This window comes from Puccinia triticina, chromosome 17A (assembly GCF_026914185.1).
Source record: "Puccinia triticina chromosome 17A, complete sequence".
NCBI lineage: Eukaryota > Fungi > Basidiomycota > Pucciniomycetes > Pucciniales > Pucciniaceae > Puccinia > Puccinia triticina.
In genome coordinates, this window is record NC_070574.1 from 2,858,920 (window position 1) to 2,880,295 (window position 21,376).

At 43.4% G+C, this 21,376-nt stretch overlaps 2 protein-coding genes across 2 annotated transcripts; one reads left to right on the top strand and one right to left on the bottom strand.

Moving 5' to 3' along the window:
• Positions 1-3,020: 3,020 nt before the first annotated feature.
• On the bottom strand, positions 3,021-4,735 carry PtA15_17A247 (uncharacterized protein; the record flags this gene model as incomplete). Its single annotated transcript, XM_053164343.1, has 4 exons — positions 3,021-4,257; positions 4,327-4,457; positions 4,540-4,589; positions 4,723-4,735. 4 exons carry the CDS (start codon positions 4,733-4,735, stop codon positions 3,021-3,023), a joined length of 1,431 nt encoding a protein of 476 aa, XP_053028320.1.
• A 9,362-nt stretch (positions 4,736-14,097) lies between these two features.
• On the top strand, positions 14,098-16,299 carry PtA15_17A248 (uncharacterized protein; the record flags this gene model as incomplete). The annotated part of the gene is made up of 6 exons (XM_053164344.1): positions 14,098-14,224; positions 14,319-14,411; positions 14,492-14,605; positions 14,690-14,719; positions 14,790-15,380; positions 15,491-16,299. 6 exons carry the CDS (start codon positions 14,098-14,100, stop codon positions 16,297-16,299), a joined length of 1,764 nt encoding a protein of 587 aa, XP_053028321.1.
• Positions 16,300-21,376: the final 5,077 nt, after the last annotated feature.

The window sequence follows — 21,376 nt, forward strand, 5'->3', positions numbered from 1 at the left end:
ACTGTGCCCCCTGTCAAAAATGGGTGGAGACAATGGGATACCCAGTTGGCTCCACCCTCCTGGGGTCTCCTTGTGATAAAATCATGGTGGAGCCAACAGATGAGATGGACAAGGAGTACTTGTGGCTCCCACACACAAGTAATTGACACCTCTTGCTGGATTCCCTGTGGAGCCAATGGGAACAAACATGTTGCGTTTGTGCGGTTCACAACAGCATGGTTAGGGTTATTTTAGTGAAAACCGCCTCAGCTGAATGTACCTGTACTATCAAAATACCTTTGCATATTTGCTTTTGGCATTGCAACAGGCACAGCACACCACACCGGCGGATTTGATCCGCTCAGCATAAAGCTAACCAAGCCACCACATTCCCAAAAGGTGCATGCAACCAACTGGTGAGCCATGTGGAGTCCACCAGTCAAGAGGTTGCTTCCATGTGCTTGACCAACCCGTTGGGATCACACCATTTCCTTGGGAGGATGACCAATGGTGCTGTGGTGGGGCCATCATGATCCCAAGCAGCCCATCGTTGTCACAAGGAATCCACAGAGAGCCAAAAGCTCATGTGGAATCCTTGCTGTGTTCAGTTGGTGGAGAACACATGAACCTGTGGACCAACAGCCGCTGGTTCAACCTTGCGCAGGGGTCTCACGTGGAATCCTTGTGGATAACACGGGTTATCCTTGAAGAAGTACTCCCTGGGTGTAGTGTTTGGGGGTAATCTATTCAACAGTGGCCACCATTTGGCTGCACACCAAAACTTAGATTTTTTTTTCTGTGTTTTTGTGAATTTAATAAACTTGGATTTTGGGAAATCTAATACTATTCAAAAAAAATCATGAATAATCAGAATCAGTATACTGACTTGTCACGTAAATGATAATAAATCAAAAAAATGAATCCAAAAATCCATCCTAAATTTTAGTGGGCAGTGAAAACACATCTGACACTGCTTTTGTTGTTGCCTGCAGTGCAAATTGCTCAGGACAGGTATTTAAGCAATTTGTTTAGTCATTTTTTGAATTCCTGTGTTCATTCAGGAATGGCCATATGACATTTGTGTGTTGTGTTGCTATCTTAGCAAGAAGAAAATAAAGGTTAGTTGTCTAAGTAAAGAGAAGTGCAAAATGCAAAAAAAATGGATATTACACTTGTTCAGCAGAGACAGCAGGTGATTATCTTGCCTAAAAAAGGAGGAGGAAGGCTTCACCAGCCTTCAGCTTCATCAATTGGGTTGTTGAAGGGTTCCTCCAAGGGCTCTGGACCACCAGGCCAGGCTGGACCTGACCTGTCTTGGAGAAAAAGACATGCCCCGGGGCTTGGTGCATACCTTGGGGCATACGGGGTTCAGTGTGTGGGCTGAACACTCATGACCCAATCTGTTGAAAAGACGACCGGAGAGAAGATGAGGAATTGAGTAAGAAAGCTTGAGTGAGGTTTGGGGCCTAGAGGAGAAAAGCTCTAAGGCAACCAAAAAGGAGAAGGAACCCCAGAGAGGGGTCAAGCTGCTAGCTGTGAGGAGGAAAAAGTCTCCTCACTACAAGAGACTCACTGGTCTCAGGGAAAAGCGCACAGAAGCTGATGATGTTTTGATTATCCAGATGAGCAGACTTTGTAGCTATTACAACTGAGGGACAAGTTGTGGGCAGAAGGTGAACAAGCATATTCATCTGGAGGGAGGAAAAAGGAGTGACAGATGTGCAACAGGGAGAGAAATGGACCCTGGGCTGTTTCAGTTTCAACACAACCCAAACCCCGGGTCACAGCCTGCAAGAAATGGTTGCTCACTCTCACCTGCCACAAGGTGACATGTGGGAATTTGGTGTTAATTTGAACCTTTCTCAAATGTTGTTTGAAATAAGAATGTACACAGTGTTGAAGTGTCAATCTAGCACTGCTTAACACATTGTTGCTTACACATCCAATCATCATTGGAGGCAACATCACACATCACCATAAGCATACATCTACTGTATTCAACTGCAACATAGCAATGTGTACTTAGCTAAATGGTTAGAGCATCACTCATGAAAGCTGAGTATGTGGGTTTGACTCTCACAGTACACAAGTTTGTGGGTTCAACACCCTCTTCACTCGGGCCTTTCTTTTCACTTTTTCAATACAAGTGACAGTGAAAAAACACTGTTATGCAATGGGGTGTGGTTCTTATTTCAACAGTGAGAACTTCTACACTCCAGAGCTGGAGAAGTAGTTTTTGGTAGCACTGTGCAGCGCTGAAAAACACCTATTTATTTTTAAATTCATAAGAACAAATCAGAGCTGTATTCCGCATCCCCCTGGGGCATTTGATGGACAATGAGTGGTTGGCTGCCTGTGAAATAAGCTATACTTCAAGACTGTTTCACTCATGGCCTTGATCTAGTAAAATTGAAGGCTGGCCTGGAGTCTCCTGGACTAAAGCCAGCCAGGATGCTCCCCGAAGTTTCAAGCTTGGAGGCAAGCCTCTCTTTGAGAAAGAAGCCCTGCAGATACCTCCTCTAGAGAGACTTTGTTAAGCTTGGAGCTAAAGAGGATGACGAAATTGAGCGGCTGCCATGGAGGGAATGGTTGCTGGTGCAAAATTGTGGGATGCTCCAATCAGGGAGATAATGATCTTTCAATGTTCTTATTGCTGAAATTCATCTTTGTCAACGTCTTGAGCATCACATATCAAATGCAAATTAAATGCTTATTTTAGGGCTTCCAATTTGATAATATTACTCTTGATGGGTTTCTTGGTAAAGCTACCCTAAAATTACAAATTTCAAGTACAGACTGAAGCCACAGGCGCCAAAAACCGGTTAATTATGTAGTATTAATCAAGATGCTAAACGTCTGATAGAATAGAGTAGGAACCGGTGAAACCGGATTACTTTACTTGTTAGGGGAACGGAAAAATTAAGTTGATTAAGGTAGCCAGTCCAGCCAGAGAATCACATCTGCTCAGAACGGTAACAAGAGTGTCAATCATGGTCCTGATAGGCATAAAAGCACAGACTTGATCAATTTGAAACTGACAGTCAGAAGTCGGAACCCCACAGCTCACTCACGTCCAAACACATAGGTTTCGGATGAGTTGGTAAAGGACTTAAGGCCTCCACGTTGAATTTTTTCGCTTCGATCCAACTCAAGGGCAAGCCGAAGTTTGGATGACCGGTGATTTCTGAGTCGTTGGGTTCTGAAAAGGGAGACCTGAAGTGGATGGCCGTATTTCCTTCACTAATGTTTCTTTCTTCTACTTGTGCTTCTGGTGAGCTCCCGGTGGCTGTCGGTGACAAAGACCGGGCGATATGATACGAAGGTAGGTCTGGCGAGATGAACGGGACACGCGCTGGATTGGTACTCATACAAGAGAGAGAGGAATACTCGTCTGAGGTCGGCGCGACCGAATTGGAATCACTATTAGTACTTTCACTCGTTTTCCGCGTTTGAATTCGATCGCTAGGCAGTGGTGGATCGGAGGCAGGAAAGAATTCCGAAGGAACAACTGATGACGCGAATGGGGAGAAGTAATCTACATCTCCAAAGCCATCATGGTTGTTGGGGCAAGTGGGGGGTTCATTGGGCCAAAAAGAAGATAAATTAACCGAAGGGGGTGCAAAGAAAGCGTTTTCCGTCTCGGGGGTAGATATAAGTTGAGGACTTTGATTCAGTTTTTCTGGGCTGTTTACCCAGTCCCCACCAGCATCCCTCATCGGTGGAGTAGTTTTTCGTGATAACCAACTCGAGGTGAGAGTCTTGGATCCCGCGGGCCCAGCGCTTATCTCATGAGAGTGCGTTTGCCGGCAAAAGCTGTCGGCCGGAAGACCTTCCTTGTTTTCTAAGTTTGCTGGCGCGTTGGTGTCTTGACTAGCGCAAGTTTCCAATCGTGGCGCAGGAGAAGCCTGGTGATCCGAAGCCAGCTGTGCCGCGTACAAAGCAGCACTCATTACCGCTGGTTGCCGCAAATGGGAGGCAAAGCTCGGCTTCCGTTGATTCTCAATGCCCCAGCTTTTCAGGAGTCTGTGTTCATACATGCGATGAGAGGAGTTGGTGGTGTCGATTCCTGCTCCATGAAGGGATGAGTTGTCGATACTGTGCCTCGCCAGGAAGGGCTTAGTATAGTTTGACTCGAGCGTTGGTGCCCGTCCGGCTGTCGCGGCAGGTGGGTATGGGTGTGAAATGGCTAAGCCTCTGGAAAGCGATGAGATCGGTATGACAGATTGCCGGCGTCGGTTATGACTTTGACTGCGGAGAGTGAAGTTTTCGTTCCGCAATCTAAAAATATAATACGCCATCAGCCAAGCCCTAGTTTCTAGCCGGCAAGACGAAGATGAACTGCTTTACTCTGTGATCAAATGGTGAAGTCTCCTTATCTCAGTTTGCTGTTGCTGCAGCTTCAGTGTTTGGGCCGCCTCTTGCTGCTGTCGACGCTCTCGGAGCTGCCTCTGTGCTATTCGATTCTGCTCCTTCCGTCGCTGAAGTTGCGGTGAATTTAAGGAAGAATCGCGTACTTTAGGAGATGTTTTCAGCCCAAACAAGGGAAAAGAATAAACGAACCTCAGAGCTGCGCTGACCGTATGGGGGAAGGCCGGGGGTATCTGCCAAAGCTGAAAATCCAAGTCATATTAATACCAAAGGCTACTTTCGAAGTCTTTTGCACCCGGGTAAATATTTGTCTATCAAGACGACATTGAAAGACCAGGTGCATAGGATGCTTCCAGGGATAAGGCATAAACTTACGCTGGCGGGGCATTATAAGCTAAACTAGGTGGGGTCTCCGGATGTATGAAACTCTGAGGAAGTATTCAAACTTCTCTACATATAACAGTCGAAGAAATGATGTAGTCGAGAATTGCAACTTTTGAAAATTTGATGGCGGCCGCTGGGGATGAGACGCTACAGTTGAGGTGCCAGAGTATATCTTTGCGGTAGAGCGAAAGCAGTGATAAAAACAGTTGCAATGGAAAGAAGGCTAAGTTCATTCGTGGGATCAACCTCACCGAATGACCAAATAAGTTACAGTCTCGATGCTTTATTTAATGGTTCTACCACCACTTCAAACAAAGGGACGATCAGGCGAAACTTTCAGATTACACTGAGCTCAACCTTCTGGGGGGTCCATCATCGCCGCTCTGAGTCCGATGGTAACTGCACAAGAGAGGTCCCCGAAACGGAGTAGGCGTTAGTGCAACTGGAACATGACGATTTGAATGTTGTTGCAGTCTGAGTTGTATGTAGTCGAGTGGGGTGTGGCTGGCGGTGGGTGGGGATGCCGAGGCAAGAAAGGAATATACACTCAGACTACAACAACATTCAAAGCGTCATGTTCCAGTTAGTTACCATCGGGCTCAGAGCGGAGAGAATTGGGCCTTCAGAAGGTTGGGTTGAGTGTAATCTGTAAGTCTCGTCTCGTCCACAGCCTTCATCGCTGGAAGGACTGGATGGCAGAATAACGCATCGACAATGGGTGACTTCCCGCCAAGATCTGAGGGCCTCCCAGAAGTGATCTCCAGCCCCAAAAGCTAGATTTCCCTGCGAAAATCTGCACTTTTTGGGTCTATATCCACAACTGCGAGGGTCTCAGATGTGAATGGAAGTCATTGTAACTTTTGGTCATTCATAGGGGGTGATCCTTTTTTTTCAAAACTGTTGTTGTTTACTACTCGTGCTTTCTAAATTCTAGCAAAGGTTCCCCGATACCTCAGGCGTAGCTTTTACTTTCCGTCCTCGAAGTGTCGCCATTGATTCAAACCTGTACATAAAACTCTAATTGTTCAATTGTTATAATCTAGAGGAGTTTCTGAAATACTTCCAGATACTTCTTCAGAGGTTCTAGTTACATACATCCGCGCACCCCATGCATTCTTGGAATGCCCCGTCAGCGTGGGTTTTGGCCTCATTAGAGGTATGAAAGGCAGGTGGGGTTAATAAATAAAACAGACATTAGAATTTCTACCCAAGATGGTCAAGATTGCTTACCTCTGAACTTGACAATTTTCTCAAAAGGCAGTGAATGAGTTTACAGATGTTTCATCAGATATACACCAAACTTAACCCAAGTCCCTCGCTGCTGAGCCTGCGGGCGTCTGGTCTTGCAAAGCAAGCCTCCGATAGCCCTTGGCAGGAGGGAGTTGCGCGCTATCACCCCCTTTTGCAGAGCCTCACTGCCAGCAAAATTGGCTGGGTTGAGTTTATCCCAGTTAAACTGGGATTAACTCAACCAATTTAAACTTGGTTGATCTCAACTGATGAAATATAAATGCAAGGTACCCCCCTTGGGTTTCTATTTCATTGGATGAGATCAACCCATTTTAAATTGGTTGAGTGCATCCCAGTTAAACTTGGATGACTTCATCCCAGCCAAATATGCTGGCAGTGCCTAGAATTTCAGTTTGGCTGGGTAGTTATTTCAAACCATCACAGTTTCTTGCACTCAAAGAATTATGCTTTGAAAATTTGCTTGGCGCAAGGCCTTGCTTCTTGCCTGTAATCAGATACAATCTGAGTTATGCCACACAACTCCTTCAAAGAGAAATAAATTTTCAAAGTAAACCAAAACTTGGAGTTTACTAAAGTCAAGTAACAGAGAAGAGCCGTGCTCACATACATACATATACTTTTTTTTGACTTACAGTCAACCCTCTGAACCCTCAATTGCCGGCACAGACCGGCCATCAAGACCATACAGCCCTGTGGATGACCGGTACAGATCAGTCATTAAGGGGATATGTACAAAACCCTGGATGACTGGTACAGATTGTTCATCAAAGGGATATGTACAACCTCTCAATGACCGGTGTGTGCCGGTCATTGAGGGGACTCAACACTCTTAATGGCCAGTACAGACTGGCCATTGAGAGTATACAACCCCCTCAATGACCAGTCTGTGCCGGTCATTGAGGGGACTTGACACTCCCAATGACCGGGATCAACTGGTCATTGAGAGGACTTGATCCTTTCAATGACTGGTACTATACCATTGATTGAGAGGGTTTTATCCTCTCAATGACCGGCACATACCGGTCATTGAGAGTGTTGAGTACTCAAGCTAGTTGTGTGTCAAACACGCTATGTATTAAACAGAGAGTCTGTGCTCTCATTTTGTGATTAATTTCTGCAAATCTGGGTTATAGACTTGGTAATAGTCTTCAAGTTTATTTGTCTTGTTTAATTTTTCAGGACTGACTTGTATCAGTACATAAAGAAAAAACATAAGGCTCAGCGCTTGTATGTTGAGCTGATGTGGAGAGGACCCCGGAAAGCCCTGACCAAGCCAACATATGTAAATTCCTGGAATTCCGGGTTTTGGATACGTGGGAAAATTGGGTTTTTCCCAATTAGAACCGGTTCAGATACGTTGTACATAAGGAGGATTTTGAACAATAAGGGCCTAAAGGGAAAAATTGGACAGAAAAAACCATTTTTTGGGTGGGAATTGAACCCAAGACCTAAATATTTGGTTTTGGTTTCCAGGAAATCCCAAAAAGATACCAAACACATCAGGATCATCTTGGGACAAAAAAAACCATTTGGATATGTATCCACTGAATTACATCAGGAGCATTTTGCAAAAAAATGTCCCCTGGTTACGTGCAACATATGCCGGCTTGGTAGGGGCTCTCCAGGGTCCTATGTGGAGCAAAAAAAAAAGTTTATCATGGAATGAGGGAGGTACAAGGGGAAAAGTGAAAAATGCATTCTCTGTGCGCCAGAAAGGGGAGTTATGGTATAAGTCTCTTCTGCAAAGGGCTGTTGGGGGCTTGCTTTACAAGTCACACGCCCGCAGCAGGGAGGAACTTTCTTAAGTTTGGATATACACCTTCTCCAGATGGGTCATTGCAAAGGTCTACAATGTGTAAAAAATTATTGCATGGGAGCCACAATGTCAATAGTACTAATACTAATAATCTATCCTTTTCCATATGTATACTTAGACATAGACATAACTGAGCCAAATTGGCTCCAGCAAGTCGTAAGAGGGTCTGGATTGCCCAGTGGTAACCATCACCTATGGAAGCTTGGTGTCACCCCTGTGCAATATACAAGTCCGGTGTTCAAATCCTGGCAGACCCAACCCCTGGCCGCTACCCATTCCTGCCTGGACAACTACAACCCACATTCTATTTGCAAACCCTTTATTAGTTGTCCACTTTAACCAATCTTCCCACTTCCATTTCAATACCTGTTTCCCAGTTTAATCAACCTGAAGTACCAGTTGAAAATTCCCCATCAACACCCCCTACCATCACTAAAAAAGATCACACAACACTTTAGATGCACGTATTTAACAGAACTTTCATCATCAATTAAGTAATGAAACTCAACAATTGTCACAATCTTACCAATTTTACATAGAAATCATTATATTCATAGCGCAATGCCATAGGCAAAATTTCACTTTAAATAAATTAAAATCAAGGCATAAGAGCATCTCCAATGGTCTGGGGGGCATAAGTTGACCTATGTTTCCTGGACTGCAACCACCTGTAACAGTAGTTGCAGCTCAGCTCTGATTTGTGATTAATGGGAGCGCACCGGGAGGTGGGTGTGTTCCAACCCTGCAGACTGGAAAAAACCTACCCAAAAGCCTGCTTATGTGATTTATTCAGGATATTAGAGGTCTTTGAGGCTTCCCTTTGCTGCACCTCACCCACCCCCTCTGCCTGCACTACTAGGCAAGCGCCAAGCTTGGAACCAACCTCCATTGGCTTTCATTGCTGCGTGGACCATTGGCCCTTGCAGCATTCCACAACAGTCCCTCGCCTATGTGCATACATATTTATCCAAGTACGAGGCAATAGCCCTCAACTTTGGGGCTCCAGGGCGTGTGGAATAATGAATCCCCCTTGAGTCTGCTCAAATGGACTTGTGGACTGGCCATAGTGGAAATGGATGTTGCTGAGGTCCATTACCCATGGGGATTGATTAGGTGTGGATGTCCACCCAAGCAATCTGCTTGAATGGACTGGGTGACTATCCCTAATAGAGTCCGTTGAATGGAGTGGATACATCCATCAGCGAGTCCGTTGAAGGGAGTTGGCTAAATTGAACGGACTCAGCGAGTCCATTGAAGGGAGTTGTTCAAAATACAGTCCGTCGAACAGATTCAATATGTACATCCCAAGAGACAGAGGTCAGGTATTCCATTCAAACTTCAAGTGGCTGCTTGAACAGGGTTGAATGGACTCATCAATACAAAAAGAGCATTCATGCCGGTGTTACTCGCATGTCAGAAATTTTTACAGGGTATCGACGCCAGTGTTACTCACATTGACAGATTTTTGTACGGTTTTTTTTGGCCCCCAGAGGCTATTCCTTTATTTATATGTAGATGTAGATATTAAGGCCCCGTTTGGAGCCAATATAAATATAGGTGATATAATCATTTGTAAATTCAATAAAAAATACAAAATTCAACATAAAGAATCCAATTTTTTTTGTAAGAAACCTGCAGTACTGTTCTCATCAACTATGAAGTCAGATTTAACTGATTCAGCCATCTTCAGCACCATAATACCATTATATTGCTTTGTTTTGGTCAAAAGCAATATAATGGTACTACAGTACTGAACATGGCTGAATCAGTTGAATCTGACTTCATAATTGAAGAGACCAGTATTGTAGGTTGCCTAGAAAAAATATTTGGAGGCTTTATGTTGAATTTTGTAGTTTTCATTGAACTAGAGCCCAAAGCGGCTCTGCCGCTGCAGGGCCCATGCTATTCCCCAGCACCCGGCACACAGTTATAGTCAGGAGATGACAACAAGGATGGGAAGGATTCTGGACAACACAACTCCATCAACACTAACTAAAGAGACCGCAGAACCTCTTACTTGGAAAACATATGATTGTCCCCATTCTACATTACAAACAACTTCCTGTATACAGCCCATCTCACCAGTATGCAGCTTGGATTGTACATAACATGATCAACCCCAGCAATTGCGCCCCCTCTATTGGCAAAGCCTCAATCGGGTGTATCCAACACCATGTTTACAACTCCAGACCATGAGCACTTAGAATCTCACAAACAGAGCCAGGCAAGACCCTCTCCCATCCAGGGATGTTTTGGTACCCCACAATTGATGAGTTTCAAGTTATCCAATACTTGAACTCCACTCTGGTTTCGCTGAGCCTCCAGAAGCGTACCCGCTGCAGGTGGGCCGGACACACAATCGCAACTCAAGAGCCCTCTCAATTGTCATGTCTGCAGTCCACAACGTTTCAAGGAGCAAGCTAGAATAATTTTTGTTCATTGGCAGAGTCCATAAAGCTGTGGTTAGTAGACTGCCGGATATTGAAGCCAATTGGGCCAACTTGCATAGCTCTTATCTGGAGACTTCAGCTCAATGCTATTATCAGTCATGAAGAGTCCGCTCGCCCCTCCACCCCAGTGAGTGGATGCCGGGTTCTTCTCCAGGTGCATGAATATTGAGGAATTACCCGCCATGAATACCAGTACCATTGTTTCTTGTACTGAGGATCCTTGCACTTCTGCGCAGGTTGATAAAGTCAGTTATCAAGAGCGTGGCTCAGCTGCAAGGAAGGCGGAGGAGCACGGCAAGGGGATATACCAGTAGCTGCGCTCAATAAGTAAGGCTCCACAGTGAACCATTTACGGTCTCAAATACGATTTCACATAGCTCTGGGTAGCAGTCAACTCACCCCTTGATCAGGTCTCATTTGATTTCAAAAGCCTCTTCCAGTCTTCCCCAGTCAAATTTAAGGCACTTGCCGTGGAGAAGATTTCCCACCCTTGTATCTCCCCTAGCAGATAGGTCCACCCACCATAATCCAGCAACTTAACAGACTGTCAACACCATGCTCACAGCTCTTTGATCTTGATACACGCATCAATTAGGTTCAAATTTCAACAAAATTCACATCATCCAACACACTTAACAGTTCAACACTCTTTCTCTTTTGATCTGCGACAAAATGACCTTAATTTCAACACAAGAGATCCAATCACCCGCCCTGAGTTTGAGAAACTGGGGTCTTCACCAAATCAACACTCAAAACCAACACCTGCACAATTGGGCAAGCACTGAAATTTAACATCAGTTCAAATTGCAAACAACACTCATGCGGGATAATCAACTCACAGTTCATGCAAATATTTGCCTATGAACAACATTGACAACCCCATCTTGCTCGGCCGGTTTCGCCACGAGTACATAGATTCTCGGCACTTGAGAATCAAGACAACGCAACGTAGAGCTGGCCATGAGAAAATACGTTGGTGGTGAGAAACACCCCAACCCTTGAGAAAGTCTGTCCTTGTGGCTTGTTTATTGACATTGCAAAAGCGGGCGAGACTGGAAACTGATATTGGAAAAAGCTCAGTCCTGGTCTCGCCAATCCCTTGTTATGCAGTTTAACTCGCGGCAACATTATAGTTCACCCTTGAAATGGGCCTGTCATCAAACACCCTTGAATATAAACATGGCTGAAAACTGTCACCAGCATGCAAGTGCCATTGCAGATACCACCATTCATGTTCATGTTTTGGGTGATGACAATTGGCATGCCAATCTTCACCTTTATTGAATGTTCTGGCAGGCCTGAAATTGAGATCTTGTTCAGGCACTCTTCAGGAAGGCTATCCCAGCCATCTGGATCCATTGTGTTGACCAACGGGAGCTCTAAGTTTCTGTGTTTGTGTGAATTAAGTAAACTTGGATATTTAATTGTTTTCCAATGTGATTTATTCCTGTGAAATTGAAACATTGCATGGCAACTTCATAAATGGTCGAATTTATGACGCGCGACCCCCGGGGGTTTCAAAGTTTTGGTGGCAACGGGGGGCAAACTTTGGGTCGCGGCGTCATAAATTCAACCATTTACGACGTATAACGCGGCAGCCAAACGGGGCCTACAGTGCCCCCCATGACTTCTCAACTACCCCTACAGGGGGGTTCCAAATTTTGGAGATTTTTTTTCCAAAAATTATTTTAAAAGTGGGCTGATGCTGGGCTCTTTTTGGCCCATTTTTTGATGCAAATGTCACATTTCACCAACCAGACCTGGTAACATGCATGATAATAGTCCAAATTCATTGAAATTTCACTGGACTCGCTGCCAAGAGAGCAATGAAGAAATATTCTTCACATTGCCATATTCCAAAGAGTGTACTGATGGATATGGCAATCATCAATAACTAAGGAGGTGCATATTTGCATAAATACCTACACCTGTAGTATGTATGTACATAGATACTTTGGTCTCTAAATACATAATAAATATTCTATAAGTCCATAGTACATGTCTGTAACCACATACTATGGTCTCAAAACCAGCTGTTGCAAATTTTGCATCTGAAAAAAATGAAACTTTTTTTTGAGGCATTGCACAGACTTCAAAGTTATATTTTTGAGTTCTCCTACGTCTGTAGGGCTCAAAAATGTATAGTTTACATGTGATACATGTCTGGTGACTTTGAACACATTGTTCAAAGTTCAAATTTTTTTTGCAGGTGTGGGGTAGTTGAGAAGTTGTGGGGGGCACTGTAGTAACACCATAAAACCATCAACTTTCAAGCTGAAAAAAATATGTACCATACAAAACAAAACCAAAAGATAGGGATAGATGAGACAAATCAAATCATGTAGATATGTAAAAGGCAAGCACGTTGCCAAAGGCCCGACAAGTTAAGTAATATTTGAATGCTTCAAATTCCTTAACGAAGTCTAAGGCCCCAATTATAAACAATAATTGGGACTTTATTGAAAAATAATCAAAACTCGATTGAAATTATGATTATAGCTATTTTTTAGTAAGAAAAATACTTCAATAATGTTTCAATTGAAGTACAATTATAAACAAAATGCGCAACAGAGCAAATTTTGCCCTCCTGTACACAAATACTGGCCAGCTCAACTGCAGTATTGCCTGTTGAGACCATCCGCCGCTGGGATAATCCAAGTTTCCCAGTCCAACCCCCACGTTCAAGAGGTACTGGCGACCTGTTGGTGTGCGGGAATAATCAAGGTCGGGGTCGCCCACTGGCCAGGATCCATCTGGATTGTCCAGGTACAGCTGGCTGTTGTCAGTCGGTCAAGCGTTAGGGTCCATGATCAGCAATCAATTGGGGTTGGGCGTTGCCGGCGAATTGGACGGGGGGTTGATGGGCAGATGGGCGGATGGGTGGATGGTCGAGAGAGGGCCAGACCCCTGCCGAAACCACTACGATCCCATGCCCTGCACGTGTGTATTGGCTATTGAGTTGAAACTCAATTGTACAATCCTATAGTGATCATACACACCTGTATTCAGCTCGATAAGGGAATTTTAGCAAATTTTCATTCCAAAAAAATGCAGACATTCAAATTTTTTTTAACTAAAAAATAGTTAAGAGTGAATCTTGATTTGGTTTGGATTATTTTTCAATAAAGTCCCAATTATTGTTTATAATTGGGGCCTAAGGCCCCATAAAAGACGCTCCGATGCTCACCCCAAAAAGCGGTGATAACTCCGAAGTCACTCCTTTCGAAGGCTCGCGCTTCGCGCTAGCCCAGGCTGTATTAGGGCCTTCCAAAGCAAGGGACTTGTGTTAAATTAGTATGTATACACATTGTTTGACCATAAAACCTGCGGTGGTAAGTTGGACTTCCTCTGAATACGTATACACAGATGGAGAATTGCGATAAGGGTAATCGGAACTTACGTTACGTTTCTTACCTCAAGATTTTGAAATACAGCAATCTGTATTTTTCGTTCTCGAAAATGCTACATTGTAAGCCAATTGGTATCCTCAAAATCCGCCCTTGCGATGCAGGTTCTCCACTGTGTAGTTCAACACGAGCCCCTCGTTTCAGAGCAAGGCGGCCTGAAACATCGTCGGGCGCCTCTCGCAAGAAGCGCCCCGCGAGGCGCCGGTCCTCCGGCCCCTGAAACGAGGGGGGTTGCGGCTAGGTTCTCCAGCCCACGGATCATGCCATGCCTTATCACGGCACTTTTGGGATCAAGTACTTATTTTGTCAGAATATAAATACTTAAGAAAAGATCAGTTACAGTGAAAGGGTTTCTTCTTTGATCTTGGAGTGTTAGGAGTACTTGATTGCGCTTCTAGCCATCCAATATCTTTTGACTGATTTTCAACGAAGACTCTTGGCGATGGTCCATCTGAAAACATTGGCCTCGACATTGGCCGTACTACTGCTGGCGGAAATTTGGACATGTTTTCCTCCTCCAAACAAACAAGTTTCAAACAAGGGGAAGGCAGTTGAACGTGATATCGAAGGTAGAAGTAATCATTCCCTTTGGCTGTGCTGATTAGGATAATGTAGATATAACGATAAAAAAAATGTTATTCTGATTCCCTCTTACCTTAATAGCCTTGGACGATCCCATGGACCTGGCGCTCACCCCAAGTAAAGTCAAACATTCTTCCAAGCAGGATGAATCTGATTTGATCCGAGGCGAAAATGGTGGGTGCATTCGCCACACCTTCATGGCCTCCAACTGTTTAAATAATGAAAGATTGAGAGAACCATTGCGAATTGACTAGATGGTTTTCTGGGCGTCAAGAAGGTCGGCAAGAATGATCAGTCCAGCAAGCAGATTGAGTCTATCAGTGGAAGCTCAAGTTACCGACACCTTGTTGCTGTCGCGCAGGAAATTAGTGAGCCCGAAAGAAAATCAGATTTTATTCCAGGCTATGTAGCGCATCTTGTGCTCTTGTTAACCAAAAATTTTGCTTGTTCAGAAATGGTATTGAGAGCGCGGCACGATCAGAGTAAGTGACCTCTCCCTACTTGGACAATCAGTATGCGGATTTATTGTAACTGAGAAATATGCTCACGTAGAAACTTTGGCAAAGAAACAGGCAGATTGGGAGTCGGTGATCAAGAATGCTGAATGGACTAAAGAGATAATCTACGAAGCCATACCATCACGTGTTTCTATGACTGACCTGGAAACCATGAAAGAAATTGTTGGGCGATTGGAAGGTTTATACGAGCTTATTGAGACTATATATGGTCCTCAGACTTCAGTGACTTCGACCGGGAAATCTACTCGCCAGAAATTACTCGACTTTGTTCCAAAACCTTCTCTTGAATTGGACGAGTACAAGAAATGGATTCCAAAGCTAGTTTCACTCCTGGACGTGCCCACAGACTTGGGCGACCACAACTTTCATGTTAGGGTAGCTTGGAACAGATGCATCCTACAGACCTTAACATATTTATACAAATACCACCTCATCCCAGCCGAGTTGGCAGAAAGCTTTCAAGGTTACCCGAGGGACCCTGTATTCTTAAAATGGCTTGCTATGGAATCTCATGACACGTTTCGACCAAATACCAGATACTGGAGCAACTTTCACCGAAGCTTAGAAGACGTCGATTTCCTCCAAAACCATCCACTACTCTCATCAATCGCGCAAATCTTCAATGGTGAGTGATTTACGAATACTACAACATATTAAGTGGAACCCTGCTGGTCTTATCATGTGTATGCTGATTCTTTGAATTTAATGAAATCCCAATCCTCACTTTGCTCTTAGAACTTGGAAGAAGAGAACAAGATTTTATTGTGTTTTACCGTCTCAAATTCGTCATTGAGTCTTTCTATGAAAGGACTCTCCCTTATGAAGAAATGGATCCCAACACAAAACCAATCGAAGCACAATGGCATCTCGAATTCTTAGAGAAGATGGAAAAAACTGTATCCAAAGAGTTTGAACTGACTAACAGCCAGTATGAAGCAGAGTTGGCAAATGGATTGTTAGAAGTTAAAGACGAGCTAATGGAAATGAAGAATTTCCTGATTGGACCAATTGTCGGACCAGAGCATGATAACAAGTCGGTATTCTACATCCTAAGGTATTCATTTGACATCTTGGACTTTGCCCAAAAGAAGTATGGTGCCAAGTTTATCGAACAACTGGGATTAAATGACCACCTGGATCCGAGAACGGTCCAATACCAAAGAAACTTTGAATTTATGAAAGCAATCACACAACTCAATTTGTGGACAAAGATTCTTTTAGATTACGGGTGTTTCCTCCTCACCGAACTTCAATACGGCCGAGAAGTCCCACCAGATGCATGGTCAAACAAAATCACTTTCTTTTGGAGAAAACTGATGGAATCAGCGAATGGATACAAACAAACCTTACTCCTGGAATGCAAAAATGATCCCACATGGAAAGAGTTCCTTGAAATCGATCCATTTTTTGCTTCTGCTAAACGGGCATGGGACCATAAAATCCAAATCTTTCCTGAGCTTTATGATTTGTTAAAAAGTCTCATGGATAAAGGAATCTCCGACGCTGAGATTGATGAGCTGCGAGATATCTTTTTTGAAAAATGAAATGTGAGTTCATTTCATCATGAATTCAAGTGGTTGTCTTCTTCAATCACCCAAAATGCCAATGTTGAAAAGTTTGTGTTCGTCGTGATGCCTGTCATCACAGTGCTGGTTACCAGCTTGGTGTTTTAGCCAATCTGCTCATAATTGCCGCATTCTCCACAGTGTTTCTCTTTTCTCTTTTGTTTATATCAAAGTATATTAAAGCCTGTGAAGCATGGAACAAAAATTCAAGGGTTTCCCCTACAAATCTACAAAAATTGCAAAAAAAATCAATAGTTACCCCTCTACAAATGCCAAAAGAAAAAAATGCAACAGTTTCCCCTCTACAGGTGAAAAACAAATGGAAAACAGAAAATGAACTAGCACCCAGCCACTAAAAATCAGCAAGCTGATGCACCGTGGCCCACTGTCCATCCCTGTCTAGCAGGGTCAAAAAACAGTGAGAGGATGGCCCCCAGCACGCCGCATTGAAGGCATTATGCAAAAAGGGGACCAACAATTATTTTCCCCTCAGACTGTGCAAGCTGGTCATCAAGAGGTGTGTTTCCTCCTCTCAATTACCCAGACCGTTCTGTTCATTGAGAGTTGTTTACTGCTCTCGCAGAAGGGGACTGTTCTGGTCTTCAAGAGTTGTGTTTACTCCTCTTGATTGGTGGGACGTTCTGGTCATCAAGAGGTGTGTTTCCTCCTCTCAATGACCGGGACCATTCTGGTCATCAAGAGGAATGCTTAATCCCTTTTAGAACCAGTGATTTGCACTCCAGATGCATGCTGGCCGTTCTTTGGGGGAGTGTGTATACTCTGCTCCAGGGCCAGCCTTGTTAGAATTCTACCTCATGCCCAGAAGAGGGCCTATTTCTCTTTTTGTTCTTTTTCTTTCCATCAGTTTCTTACAGTCAGCTGGGCCCCTTTTTCCTGTATGTATTTCATCTGTCCCCATATGAAATACAGACTTCACCTAGTTCCAAGCCCATAGTAGCCAGACCTGCTCCACGGGAGACTTCTGTCCTGCTGTTCTGAGTCCCTGAGCATCTTGTGCTCTTGATCTATCCAGCTCATCTCTCTTCTGTCCTAGGCCTTTGGCCATATTTTTTTCAAGCCTGTGCTGGCTATTGGCACAGCGCATACTTATGCCCCTTGAACTCTGTTTTTGAGGAATCAACAAGTTTTTTGCAGGTTAAAAATCCCCAGAGCAGGAGCTTGCACTCGGCTTATTTTTTGTATTTCTTTTTCATTCTTTTTTTCTGTCAAGCTGAGGGATCCAAATCCTCCAAGAAATTGGAGGAGGGGCAAGAAAATCCCCCTCTGCCAGCTGGCAGAAAAAAAAAACTGGGAAATTCAAGGTTTTTAATTTGTAGTGCGCAAAGCATTTTGAGCTACCCCCAACGGTAAAACTGATACTTTACATGTATTGTGTATCATGTGGTATTGTATCAAAATGCACATATTTATTGTGTATCTGTTTTCCAATACAATACACATTGTTGTTGAAAAGCGTATTGGGCTGCCCAATACAGTGTATCTCACTGTGTATTGGCAAAAATGCATGTGTATCATGTCTGTATTGTATGGTATTTTGACATATTTAGCTTCCAATACAATAAACAGTTTTGGAAAACTATGTATCACCAATCCAGATACAATATATGTATTGTATCAGTTTCAACGTTGCTACCGGGCACTGTGGCCGGGACTTTGAGTGGACAACCCCTGCAGTGCGCGGCAAGGTTTTTGCAGTGTGCAAAGTACATCCGTAAAATTATTATGCAACATGTGACCCCCTTACAACATATTTCTGCAGATAAATGCCTTGTAAATATTTCAGCCACAAGTGATCCCATGTAAAATTTGCAACAAGTAACCCATGTATCAAGCTTGTTCAACATGTAAAATTTTCCTGCAGCACACAATTCCCATGTAACATGTTTCTGCAACACGCAACCCCCATGTAAAATGTTCCTGTAACATGCAACCCCCAAGTACCCTGCATGAATGTCCTGCACCATTTAAACCCCATGCAAGCAGTTTACAAACAGTACAACCCATGTATCACATGTAACATTTGCGCACCACCTGTGACATGCAAAAACACCATGCAACCTGTAAGCAGCATGGGCACACACCACATAACACATATAAACATGCACTTTTCAACCTGTAAAACAACTTGTAACAGGTACACAGCATGTAAAATTTAAATTTCATGTAACATGTCACCCCATGTACTAATTTGTTAGGGTTAGGTTCAACCATGGGCGTGTGCGCCGCCGTTAGACCAGAATTCTGGACAGAAAGCACTGTAGAAAGTGCAAAAGTCAGCAGAAACATGTCAAAAGTTAATTCATTCAGAAGGAGAGATTCAGGTAGCTCTGTTGAGCTACTAACATTGATATAAAGTTTGGCGCAACTGGGTTGCTTTGAGGCTTGAAGTTGATGACTAATGTGCAGCCCTCACATGTCATGTTCTGATGACATACTATTACCATACATTTTCATGGCACAGAGCATATGCAACATAGGAATATTCCAGTCTCCAGAAATTTGTAGAATTTTTGGTTATGTAACAAAAACATTATACAGTTAGCGGTAACTTCCTACTGAGCTAATCACACCCCTCTTGTATCTCATTTTATGATGGTATTGCTAAAAGTTTCAGAGGTTTCATTTCATGCATATTTCTCTGTGATCTGAAATTTTGATGCATGTGGTTGTCACATGGGGCCTGCTACAGGCAGGCAGGTGGAAACTTGGATGAAGATGAAGGAGTATTGGTAAGAGATAGTAACAGCAATAAAGGGCTGGTTTTGAAGTATCTTCCACTTCAATGATTGGAGGGCTTTTGCTAGACAAGTTTTTAAGTCAGAACACTAGAAGGGGCTCAGAAGGGCAAAAGACACAAGAAGGCAGCCAAGATGCTGAAAACTCAAAATCTTATTTTGATGAGGGAGGAAGAAATCATACAATGAGTATCTGTACATATAGGAAACGCTCACACAGGTGAGTATTGGATATAATGATGTAGAGAGGGTATAATTAAATAGAGAAACAGCTGTGCCTGTTGAGTCCTGTGAGTGTTTGAATGGTAATGTAGCCGCTAGATAACCAAGAGCAAAGGAAGTGTTATTTGCTCAGAGATCTTGCGCCGGAAGATGTGGAAGACTCAAACTGAGAGATTTGGGGCAAGAGCTTGTTGTCATGATTTGAAAGTTGCGCTAGTTTAGATTGGGGTACATGACTAGATGTGATTGAAGGTTCAAGCAAGAGGTCAAGAAAAGTGTATTGAGCTCTTTTTGATTGAAGAATTAATATGGACGGCCAACAATGGTTATTGGCCAAACAACTCTCAAAGAAATTGATTGGTCCTTCCATCTAATTAAGAAGGTCAGACCATTCTGTTGTATGAAAGTGGTACATGGGAAAAAAGTGATGAATATGGCAGAAAATAAATTTCACACCCCTCATATCTCCTGTTCTGATGGCACACTATTGCTAAAACTTCTGGGAGGGTCAGTTTATGCACAATTCTCTGTGATCTCAAAATTATATTGCTTCGCGACAGCGCTTGCGCGCCTCTAATCAAGGCAAAGACTAGCACAGTGGTATTCGACGTGTTTTTTGGGACCTTTGAATACTGATTTGTTGAATATTCGAATATTCGGAGATATTTGACGGAAAAACTTCCAAAATACATTAAAAACACCAGAAAATTACATTTTTTGTGTTTTTGACTTCTTTTGGCCCATTTCTGGGCCATAAATTTTTGAGGAGGTCATCTGTCAAAAATACCATGGTGCCTGTCAGCCACTGAGACAATTGTCCATGTGCCTACAATGATAATTACATCTCATGTAACCCAATGGCTAAAGACTACCTTAAGGTTGATCTAGATCTTGTGTAGGATCCTGTGTTCAACCCCTCCTGTTGTCTTATAATATTACTTTTGTTGCAATCATCACTTTATATGTACTAAACTGTATGATTTCACACTTATTAGGGGGGTTCACAATAGGATTTTAATAAAAATATTTCAAAGCTCATTTTAAGGCCTTTATGAACAATGTTTTGGAATTTTTTTAAGCTGTTCACATTTGGGTGTTCCTTGGCAATCAGAGCAACTTCTACGTTTTCTGAAAATTGGTTCACAAAGTCCTTAAAATGGGCTCTAAAGTTTTATTAAAATCCTATTGTGAACCCCCCTATTATGTATTTACCTTGATTGAGAATAATAATGTACTAATGGAGTATATCTCTCTATGGATTTACCATACATAGAGAGATTACATAATTATTCTTGTAATTCCTCCTCTGAATTCCGTGGACCTCTTCTCCCTCCTTGGATTTAAGGATCCCTCTGGGGCCTTGACTCGAAGGAGGATCAGGTCCCTGTAATATAAAAGGGGGGATCTTTCCCCCCAAGATGATTACCATACAAACCCGCCAACCTTACTACAATCAATAGTGAGTGGGGTTTACAATAATCAACTAACTTTATCTTTCTCTTAGAGCATCCTTACCGGTGACTAGTTTAGCTCGAAATTAGCTAGTTTAGCCACCAATCTCAACCACACCGGGTGTAGCTAAGCCCAAGCTAAATTGGTGAGAAGCTTGAATTTCAGCTAACCGTCACTACATTTAGTGACGGTTAGCTCAAAGCTAACTGCCATTTCCCGCGCCCACCACTCAGCTCCACCCCGCGCAAGCCGAACCGATACGGCTGAATCGCTGTCGCTAAGTTAGTTTGCAACAGCTGCGAGTCAAAACTCGCGCCAACATAGCTCGACCGGTAAGGATGCTCTTACAGACTTCTTTGACTTCAACTCGTGAATTTTCTAGTTACAGGTGATTTTTATCACACCTGTAACTTAGAAAATAACCCTTATTTATTCTAAGCTACGGCGCCTGGCTTGAGTCATCGCCGCGTCCCCTTACTTTTGTAAGGGAGCTAGCCCCTCCGCTATTCAGCGTTGAGGTGTGGTTTATTCCCACTGGCTGTAATAGCTACAGTGTGGCCCTGTTTTCGCTGGCCGCTGCCCAAGCCGCTACAGCACGTAATCCAAAACCCATCAGCCCCTTGTCA